Source organism: Opisthorchis viverrini (genome assembly GCF_000715545.1).
Source record: "Opisthorchis viverrini unplaced genomic scaffold opera_v5_644, whole genome shotgun sequence".
Taxonomy (NCBI): Eukaryota; Metazoa; Platyhelminthes; class Trematoda; order Opisthorchiida; family Opisthorchiidae; genus Opisthorchis; species Opisthorchis viverrini.
In genome coordinates this window covers 99,213-110,581 of record NW_008752308.1, presented here as the reverse complement: position 1 = coordinate 110,581, position 11,369 = coordinate 99,213, and the positions used below count along the sequence as shown (strand labels likewise).

Here is an 11,369-nt window from a genome sequence, read left to right as displayed (position 1 = left end):
CTCCTTCCGACTCTATGGTCTTCCAAAAATCCATAAATTAAATGTTCCTTTGAGACAGATAGTAGACGGAATAGGTTCCCCACCGCATGAACTGAGCAGATTCTTGGCCGGTATTTTACTCCGGCGTGCGATAACGAGAATGACTGTCAATCGGTATCACAACATTGTAATTTAAATTCAGTTGCCCTAAGCAGTTGAATCGTGATGCATTGCGCTTGGAACTGACTAGATACCACCTCGTAACAAGCGATTTCCTTCGACTCTGGAAATCCGTGACTTCTTGCTGGATGCTGGGTTGTTGCAAGCAGTAGTTAACTGTCGAAATTTACAGCCGATTCACACACACTTAATCAAGGCTTCCTCTGGTGAGTGATTGAACGAAGCGGTTTAGCTCCTTCCGACTCTATGGTCTTCCAAAAATCCATAAATTAAATGTTCCTTTGAGACAGATAGTAGACGGAATAGGTTCCCCACCGCATGAACTGAGCAGATTCTTGGCCGGTATTTTAAAGTCCCTGACCGGGAAGTCTAGTGCTTACAATAAATATTCATGTGACTTCGCCAACAAAGGAGCTGATTTTCTTCTNTCTTCTTAAATTAGATGACACCATTTTAAGTTTTAACGTTATGTTATGTTCAAATGCACCTAAATGAGACTCATTACAAATAGAAAAGTGACAGTTATTAACAGAATCCATTTTTTCAAATCGGACTCAGCTTACGGCAGATGAAATACTGGAAGGTATAAAAGCACGTCATAATCTCAACTACTTTGTTTTTATGACTTAGTGGTTTATAATAAGATCAAAGTTTGAAACTGGAATATAAATACTCCCGGTTTTGGCAAACACATTTACGGGAGAATTTGAACAGAGAGTTCTAGCCGGATGTCCATACCCACCGAAGATATTCTGGCCCTATGCAAATGACCTTTTCGTCAGGATGGAACGAGAAGAGGGTAGTGTGCTTTACAATTATCTGAAGGAAATGACCACACAGATCAAATTTAGAAAGGAGACTGAGTTAATTTGGGTGCACTGGTCTTACTAGACTGCATAACACATAAGGTCGGGGTAAACTAACGGCCAGAAGTCAACCGACACTGGGGCAGTTTTGAACTACTCGTCTGCCCATCCGTAATCGAACCGGCATTACCTCATCGGGATTTGAGCGTGTAAGGGCTCTGTGCACAGAAAAACCTGATCGGACAGAAGTCAAAACTGAAGTGAATGACAAACTTCGGCGGAGTGGATATCTAGCTATCTTGATTGGTCTTCTGATGCGCTCGGTGTTGGTGCCGTTGTTGGTACCCAAAAAGGAAAGAATCGGGACCGTTGTTATTCCATATAAACCAGAGATATCCGAGGTCATTCGAGGAATTCCAACCACGGCTTACATAGGAGTAGCTTTCCAGAGAAGGATCACTTTGCGCTCCGGATTGGTGCAGTTGAACTATTGCACCCCAGCAAACAGAACCAGAGTCTTTGTCTACAATACCAAGTGTAAAAACTGCACCAAGGAGAGATTGCTAAGAACAATACAGCGGAATCAGAGAGCATAGTATAAACATAAACAGGCCGCCGAGAAACGCAGATGAATATCAAGCGTTACTGAAAGACTCGGCAATTGCGGAACACGCACTGGATAGGAACTGCAAAACAGATTTGGAAAATGTTGAGATTTTGCGGCGAGGACCACGGTCCACGTCACAGATTTTGATAGACGAGGCGGTAGAAATCGCCAAGCATCCCAGTGCTAACAGAATAGAAGGCGTGAAATTGGCAAGCTCGTGGAGGGCGGTATTGGATCGACGAGCTGACAGGTTTTCGTATGCGGTCATCAGAAGGAAGAGCAGCCATCGACTGAAATCCAATTGACCTCAACGCACATGCTCACACTGAATTGCCGGACGACTCACAACCATACAAAGATTGAGGAAAATCTGCCCGTGACACCCTGAATTAGAAGACCAAAGAAACAAGCTCGATCAGAATGGTTTGTACTCAAGAACAGGGTTTAGCAATAAAAACACAAATACGTCCGGTTTTGGCAAGTATATTTACGTGAGAATTTGAACAGAGAGCTTTAGCCAGATTTCCATACCCACCTAAGATAGTATGGCCTTATGCAGATGACACTTTCGTCATGATGGAACGAGAAGAGGGTAGTGAGTTTTACAATTATCTGAATGAACTGAGCCCACAGGTCAAATTTAGTAAGGAGACAGATTCTACGTCTGGTGCACTGGCATTTTTAGACTGCATAACACATAAGGTGAGGGGAAACTAAAGGCGAGAAGCCAACGGACACTGGGGCAGTTCTGAACTGCTCGTCTGCCCATCCGGAATCGGTATACCCTAGCATTGCTTTATCAGTTTTTATGCGTGTAACAGCCCTGTGCGCAGGAGTAGCTGATCGGGCAGCGGTCAAATTTGAAGTGAATAACAAACTTCGAGGTAGTGGATGTTTAGCTAGCTTGCTTGGTCGTCTACTGCGAACGCTGTTGGTGCCGGTCTTGGTCTCCATATAAACCAGGGACATGCGAGGTCCTTCGAAGAATTCCAACTGCGGCCTATATAAGATTAGGTTTACAGAGAGGAAACATTCTGCCTTCTGCATAGGTGCAGTTGAACGATTGCATCCCGGCAAACAGAACCAGAGTACTTTTTTAAAATAACAAGCGTAAAGACTGCACCGAGAAGAGGTGGCTCTGAACTACGCAGCAGAAACTGTGAGCATAGTGGAAATATAAACAGGCCGCGGAGAAACGCAGATGAATGTCAAGCGTTACTGAGGGCCTCGGCAATTGCGGAACACTCACTGGATACGAACCGCAAAACAGATTTATAAAATGTTGAGATTTTGCGGCGAGGACCACCGTCCACGTCACAGAGTTTGATAGATGAGGCGGTAGAAATCGACAAGCAACCTAGTGATAACAGAATAGAAAGCGTGGAACATAGCAAGCGTGTTGGGAACGGTTTTCATCAGTCGACCCAACACGTGCTGGTGGGCGGTGATCAAGGGGAAGAACAGTCACCATCTGAATTCCACTTGACCTCAGCCCATCCGCTCAAACTAAATTGTCGAAGCACTCACAACACCATAAAGACCAAGAAAAATCTACCAGTGGCAAGGGAAGGGAATCATCAATTGAAGCACCCTGAAATGGAACATTAACGAACAAAGCTCAATCGGAATTTATTTGAATCTCATCCAATCCACCAAAGTAAGAGTTTGACAACCACAATAACCGACACGAGTCTAAATTCACACTCAACACTGATCCAGTGTGACTATCTGAATAGGGCTCACTGAATTGTTCACCGCCTGTCTTATAACCTGGCCAGTATGACGACCTGCTCACTTGGCCTGATGAGGCTTTTGTGTCAAAAGCGAAAGGTTGCCCAAATAAAACTACCGATTGTTTACCAAGCCCTTCTGAACGATATAATATCTCGCTTATCCTGGACTGAGTTCACGTTCATGCTGTTTCATACCATGCCTTCTAAGAAGTAAGCAAGCATATAAGTAAACAAATAAGTAAATTATCAGCTCACTGATATTAGTTTTGAAGGATATCTACTTCAATCTTGATTTTTTTATACGGATGAGGGAATGAAGTTAAGATGACCTTTACGCGGTTTTTTACAGTTAGCATAAATGTAGACTTTAGTTGGAACAAGTTATGTCAGCAAACAATAAAGGCTCCACGCAACACCGATTGATGTCTGAGGCAGTAGGAATCGACAAGCATCCCAATGTTAACTAAATAAAAGGCGTGGAACTGGAAAACCTGAGGAGGACGTTTTGAATCACTCGGGCTGACACGTATTGGTGTGCTGTCATCCGAAGGAAAAGTGGTCATAGTCTGAATTCCAATTGAATTCAACCCTCGGGCTCAAGCTAAATTCCCGGAGCACTCAAAACCCCACAAAATCAATGAAAATCTACTAGTGGCAACCACAGTGGCTCACAAGTGGAAGCATCCTGAGGTGGAAGATAACAAAACTAGCCCGATCAGAATTGATTTGAAAATCCTTCAATCCACCAAATCCACAAAGTAAAAGACAAGCCCCTCAAATTACACACAACACCGATCTAGTGTGACGATATGAAGGGGGTTCACTGATTGGTTCCCCACCTGTCTTATAACCTGGCCAATTTGGCGCCCTGCTCACTTGGCCCGATGAAGCTTTTGTGTCAAAAGCGAAAAGTTGTCCAAATAAAGTCTGCCGAATTTTTACAAAGCAATTGTGAATGAAGTACCGTTTCGAGGGACAAGCTTTTCAACCTTGAATTTTCTAAGCGGATGTGAGAATAAGGGGAAAACACGTTTTACGCGGCTGACTACAGGTAGCATCAACTTGGACTTTGGTTGGAACAAGTCCTGTCACCAAACAAAAACTTGTTCGTATTCACAAAGGTTCGTATGTCACCTAATCACCGCAGTGATATCAAGTAACTGAACTTTGTCTACCGTTTCACTGCCGAAACAATGTATAGCATTTGCGGCAGGAGACAGGATGACGTCGAATATTGCGAAGCTCCCGCCAATTTCAGTGGAGTCAAATGTACGAAAAAACAATGTGATTTCCTAAGTAAGCGGGATCACATCTACAGCGGTGCGGTACTAACCCAATGTGACATGAAAAAATGAGCACACAAAAGCCATTGCGATATCCTATCTTGCCGAATCCCTGACGTAACTACGGAAATTTTCGAAAACTAGATGACGTGCGAATCTGAATACCCAAATTGATCCACTTATTCACCTACTCAATTATTGTAAGTGGTTAACAGTGATTCAGCTGAGGTTTCCATGCCCCGCGCAACCAACACAGGCTCTTATGAAATGCTCAGAACGATAAATCCATGTACAGAGTCCAGGCCCCCTCGTATACACTTGCAGTCCCTTCCAGAGACGTGGCAAAAAATAAACGAATAACTAACAAATAGCCGACGTCTGGGTGAGCAGTGACAACGAACGACCCGCAGCAACACAAACGAGATTTCATGAAACCCTGGTTTGAACATAGAAAACTTTTGTGTAAAGAGATAAAGGTTGACTGTGTTTATTCCTGAACCTAAATCTTCTCGTAACGGTGGCAGAATTTTGCGTCTTCCTCCGCAAAATATGGTTCGTAACCGATGCCACTCGCATGCTTCATACCACTCCCAAGGAAACGATTTATCTTCAGCTCCTCCGTAGAAAAGTCTTTCCAGAATTTCGATTCGCGTTGGGAGCTCAGGATAATTCAGTGCTTAACTTCAGAAATAGCTGACTGCGATTCTAATACAACATCGGCAACTCGACTAGCTCTGTCCGGGTTTGGGCTAGCCGGCGACGAGTCAGCGCTTGTGCTACGCTCGGTCAATAATGCGACTGGATTATAAAACGGTTTGCAGCTGAATTATTACTAGAATTATTATGTTACCAGCATTACAACTGCCACATTGCCACTTTGAATTCCAGCAGATAATGTTCAACTGTAGTGCTGTGAGGGTCAGAAAGGTGAACTTAAGTGAATACTGCTGCGCAAGTGGAAGATTTTGAAAGCAAATTGACAGAGGACAAAGGTCGAAACGACCGCCTGTAGATGCATTTTATTTGACCGGTGCAAGCACTGAAAAAATGTAGAGACAGTGCCAATCCAGGTGACCTTACAGGTTATGGCTCATCTGGTTGCTGATCTGTCAGTCAAGCTAAAAATTTGTACTGCAAAATTTTCAGTAGCTATTAGCCTTCCGCGGTGATGATGCTTCCTACGCCGATGACGGTGAAGCGGCTGTAAACTAACTGTCAGGCTGAGCACTCCTGTCATTTTTCATTTCCTCGGGTCCTTGGATAGGCTTGTCCAATGTGGGCGACGCATTAGCTATGAATTTCGGCAGAATGGAGCATATATTGAATACAGTTCCTCCAAAGAGGTCGTGGACGATTGGTTATTTGTTCATTTGCGGAACTAGATAAGAAGTGCGAGCTATGTTCAACCTGAATCCATCGAGTAAAAACCGAAACAGTGCTTAATCCTGACCGATGTGTGTGAACAAAACCGGAATATGCCAGCTCAGCAACAAGGGAATCACAAGATTTTCTGGGGACAAAAATGCAATTCCACCTTACGGCGAATCCGGATGCCCAAAGGCTCAACAATGCACGAACTCCCACCTAGAAGTTCTGGTGGCCAGTCGATGCCTCACTTGTCGGTTCTTCTAACCACTGTTTTGCGGTAAGTTCCTCCGCTTGTGACATGATATCCAGCTAACTGGTCAATTGTTGCGCTGTTTATCACGTGGAGAATACAGGTTCCCAGTCAGCGCCAGCGGATGTGGACGAGTGAGCCTTTTGTCGTACGACTGTTGAGCATCGGGTTGAATGGCCCTCCTTCGACATGTGTCACGTACCGAAATGATCTACCCCGCAAAAACTTAAATATAAAATCATTCAGGCACATCTGGCAATCCCATCGATTTGGTATTGAGGTGATAGACTTCTTTTAACTAATATAACACGTAGTATGATGGTACTTGCCCAAAAATGCCCGAAGTGATCTGGTTGTCTGAATACGGAAGATGGGAAAGCCGAGACCCAGTTCATACTCGACGGAATGGTGAATCGAAACGGGGGATGTTATTCATGCCGAGACTTCTGATGTGCTGAAGCTTTCAAAGGAACCTATATTGCCCACCTTATTTGTACGGATGCGGAAAATTTTCGAACCTGTGTTTTAAATAATCTGTTGCACTTTATTAGAGGAAACCCCTCACTAGATCAGTCTGACTGTCGTCCGTTAATTCGCCTACTGAACAACCGGGTAAACGTTGGGCCTAGAACTGCTGATCACTAGTGCGATTAGCTCGCAGTTAGACTGGATATAGCGCCAATCATCCTTCAATCGTAGAAATCAAATCACATAGTCACATATTGTTGCCAGGTTCCTCGAGTGACGAATTATCAAAATATAGTCATCTTATAAATCCGTTCTTTCTCTGAGATACCCATGGATTGCTGACGTAATGGAGATACTACAAATGGGACAAGCACGAGAGTTATATTTTTTTTCTTCCCGCAAATTCGCTTGAAAAGGAAGATCTTTGTGGAATTTGTGGATTACCTTTGTATCATTTGCTTGGACTTGAGCAACACTCGATGAATGTCCAGAAACGTTTGGCACGACGCGTTTATTTGAAGATGAATGTTCGCCTTCCTGTCCGATAGTCAGTTGGCATTTTGTAATAAATTACTCCGCATGGAATGCATTCTCCATTTGAGTTGGTGCCTTGACCAAGACAAGGATCAAGTTTCCCTGGCCAGAACCGTTCTATAATGGGGATGTTCGAAACTTCCTGCAGGAAATTGAGGATGTCGCGGCGGCCGCTGTACTGAAGACAGACAGGAGGACGCGCGTGACGCCGAAGATTATTCCCAGGGGCCGGATGAAGGCGAAACTGGATGCGGCCAGAAGAGGTTCTTGGAAGATTGATTGGTCCTGCGCGAACGAAGTCCTTGCGGCGGAGTTCGACAAATCGACCGATCGCCCCGGTGTCAAGTTGCGGTGCAATCAAACTTGACGGTTATCCAAGAGCTGCCGTGAGGCTTGTCTGCGGATAAATGAAGCCATGACACAACTCGCGCTAAGTTCGGGGTCATAATCGGGTCACGGAGAAGTTAGCGCACTGCCAAAGAAAATTTGCATAATTTATACTAGAACGCCACTGATTCCGAAGTTGTGCTACCCGTGATACCAAAATGTTGTGAGACGGATGCATATCGTCGAATGCCATGGGATGGCATATACTTTGACAGATTGCCTGCTGTCTCGGTTTGAGAAGTAAGGTGATGGATTATTTGATTTCCAGTAAGCGATGCCAAATGACGGAAGGGGACACGACAGGGGCAATCCACCTCATGGAACCTACTGCTGTCCCAGAAAGCGGCGAGCTGTGGTTTGTGGACTTCACGGGTCCTTTTACTGTGTAACCCAGCAGAAAATAATACATCGCGATAACGATAGAACGCCTGTCATAGTGGAACGAAGCGGCAGTCGTTCCCAGTCGGTAGGCGACTGCGATCAGCGGAGTGGTAATGCAACTCATCGTCGCCAACCATGATGTGCCAAAATGATCCATATTGATCACGGGTCTTGCTTCTAGCGCGATGAGTTTGGGAATTAATTGCAGAAGCTGGGTATCAGACGGCTAGGACGGCACCATATCACCCTCAAACAAATGGCCTAACCGAACGTAATAACCGAAAGATCAAGGAGTGGCTGGGGGCCAAACGAGGTAATTGAGTATTAAATTGCCGATGATGTTGCTAGGCAAGTCCCCGTTTATGCTCATGTACGGTCGAAATCCGCGCCTTCCAGTTGATCGGGAATTTGGCTTGTGGTCGCTAACACGTTCATCTTCGGAGCATCTAGAGGAAGAAGGAAGAAGATCTCGATAAAACTTAATCACGGTTCAAGAGAGGACTAGGCAGAAACCGCCAAGTAGAAAGGAACGAACATTCCCCATAGGCACGAAGGTCAAGTGGAATGATCACCAGAATCTTTGAAGGAGTTTACTGGGTCCGCGGAATCTAGGTGGTCGATGGCGGGTTCCATTTGTCGTTACCGACCGCCTTCGGAACGTCTATAAGATTCAAGATGGCCGGGGATAAGAAAGAGTTATGGAAAGCAGATTCGTAATTGGCATGATACACCAATGAGGCGGCCAACTAGACCCGCTGCAGTAGCCGACTTGACGGACGGAAATGAAAATCGATTGAGTGCGAACGACCTTTGAAGTGTGGTTCGTAAATGTGGTACAACTGATGGGGGAGGCAAATGAGTAGTAAGCTCTCTTCTTGTAAACTCGGTTGAAAAGGGACATCTCTGTGGAATTTGTGGACTCGCTTTGTGCCATTTGTTTGAGCTTGAGCAACGTTCAATGAATATCCAGGAACGTTCAGCAAGACGCGTTTTAGTGATCTACAGTTTTTTTTTAAATGCATATGAGACGTTTGCCTTCCTTTCCAATAGTCAGCAACTGGTCAGTTGGCATTTTGTACTAAACTACTCCGCAGGGAAAACCTCCCTCCTGTCACTGATTTAATGAAGAGTTTGGGAATTTCCCAACTGAGATACACGTTTCCACGATGACATCTTCTTACACAGATCCGTAATAATATCCCCATGGATCAAAGGTTTTTAAAAGATACTCATAAAGTCAGCAGATGCGTGAAAACAATTTTGTGGACTCAAGTTGCTTCTCTGTACTGCCTGAAGCGTATACGTGCTCAACAACTTACTAGAAAACACCACAAATCACCACTGTGCACATATTGTTGGAATAGATTTGCACAAATGATTAGTCACTGATCAAGCTGATCAAAATGATCAATCATACCCTGATTAGCATGAACTTCGTACCGCAGACCTATAAGAATTATGGTGGCTACTTATTTTAACATTATTTCCATACATTTGTAAGGCAAAGTTCGATTCAGAGGAGACGCGCAGTATCAAATTCCAGGCACATGAAGCTTCAAGTAAGCCTGAATATGATGCGTTCTTGTTCGCTCCTTTTTGCGTTCTTGTTCTGGATCGACCACGTTGCATGGTTGAAAACCATCGAAGTCCACAATCGGTCATCCATTTTTAACAATAATCCGTCAAAGAACTGGGTTGTCCTGGTCGCAGGTTCCAACACCTGGGAAAATTATCGACATCAAGTAGGTTTCCGTTGGGTTTTTATTGGCTTGAACCTCAAATGTTCATCTAAATCCCGTAAGAATGGGGTTTCCAGGTGGAAGTTTGCAATAATGGTCCCTGCAATAATTGTCCCCAAACGGTTGTGTCCTACCTAGATTTCCCCATGACTGTGATATTACATTCGGAAAGGCAGCGGATAGAACCCCAACTAATGGACACATTTTGTCGCCTGTATTCGTCTTCGTCAGTAGTTCCTGGTCGTAAAACGATATTACGTTTCGGGTGGGGTCGATTCTACGGTCCTAATAAACTCAGATGTCACTGTGGTGCATAGTGTGATTCGCGTTAATCGGAATCCGATTGTCGCCGCCCATAAGTAATTATTGTTGGGTTATGTTACAAAAAATCACGACCTCTGAGTGGGAGGTATAGTGTTGTACAAAACATGAATTCAATGGTTTTCAAGCCACAGCCAGTCATCTGACCTGACATTGTAGCTTCATTTTATCAGAGAAAATCTCCCGGGCTCAGCATTTCCGTAGCCTAGAGTGACCAGTTATATGAACCAGGACTCCGAAAACTCAAAGTCCTCTGACGTGCCAAAATCATTGGCTATTAAGGTCAGAGCACCGGCACTCCTATGCAATGTGAGCGGAAATATCTGTACCACTTTGTGACATCAAGTAATGTGTATTTGGTATAAAAATATAGAAATCCATCTTTGTCAGATTCGTTCGTCCGCTCACCTACAGTTTGCATGGAGTTACTTGAGAATCGTATTGAAATTGTTACACATAATTAGTGCATCTGTATCCATTCTTTTGCGACATGTTTTTCGCCGCAATGTGACTATTTATCTGGAACACAAGCGAAAGACAAATTCGGACGTATTTTCGAAGTCAAGGGACCCAATTTCGTACGGATTCGCTGAGAAGGTCGTTGTTAGGACACGACTGAATCTAGAATTTTTGTTCAAAAAAGCCCTTCCAGAGTATAATCATATTTCCTGTTTTTGGGATAATGTATCCAAATCCTGTTGTGGCAACTAATGCTCCACCAAATATGGATTATCCTACACTCTCTGCTTGCCTTCTTTGGCTTCGATGCCTCGTTCTGCCTGTCATCCTAGTTTCACGTGCCATTTGTGTTCTCATTCAGGCGGACGTTTACCACGCGTATCAACTCGTGCGTAAAAACAAAGTTCCGGAGAAGAATATAATCACTTTCGCCTACGACGATATTGCAAACAATCCCAAGTAAATATCCCGTACAATTTTCGCTATATGCTAAGAATTTAAGTGTAGCAAAGCGCTTTGTTTTCTGGCTGTAAAACGTCTCATTGTTGTTCCGTATTTCTCATGTATGTAATTTTTCAATTTGAGTTGCAGACAAGTATGTTGTTTCATATGTCACTTGAGAGGTCTTATCAGATTTTCTGTTGGTTGATGACTTTTCATAAATGTAGACGCCACAGAACCATGACACTGATAGCACATTCTGATGATGATGATGATGATGATGAAGATCACGATGATACTGTGGTATACTCGTTTGAGCACTTGTTTCCGTAGCCTAAAATGAAAAAAAAATTAATATCTAGATCTCGTTTTAGTGCATCAGCCAGCCGAGAATTTGATGCAACTTGTAAGTAGAAAATCTAGTAAGCTAAAA

At 43.9% G+C, this 11,369-nt stretch overlaps 1 protein-coding gene across 1 annotated transcript in view; it reads left to right on the top strand.

Annotated features, from left to right (window-relative positions):
- Positions 1–9,523: 9,523 nt before the first annotated feature.
- The window catches only part of T265_11914 (hypothetical protein), a gene marked incomplete at both ends in the record, with an annotated part of 9,835 nt that continues 7,989 nt past the window's right edge, over positions 9,524–11,369 (top strand). Inside the window, 2 exons of the mRNA XM_009178738.1 lie at positions 9,524–9,718; positions 10,857–10,954. Of these exons, the coding sequence (XP_009177002.1) occupies positions 9,524–9,718; positions 10,857–10,954 (293 nt within the window). The remainder of the gene's footprint in view (positions 9,719–10,856; positions 10,955–11,369) is intronic.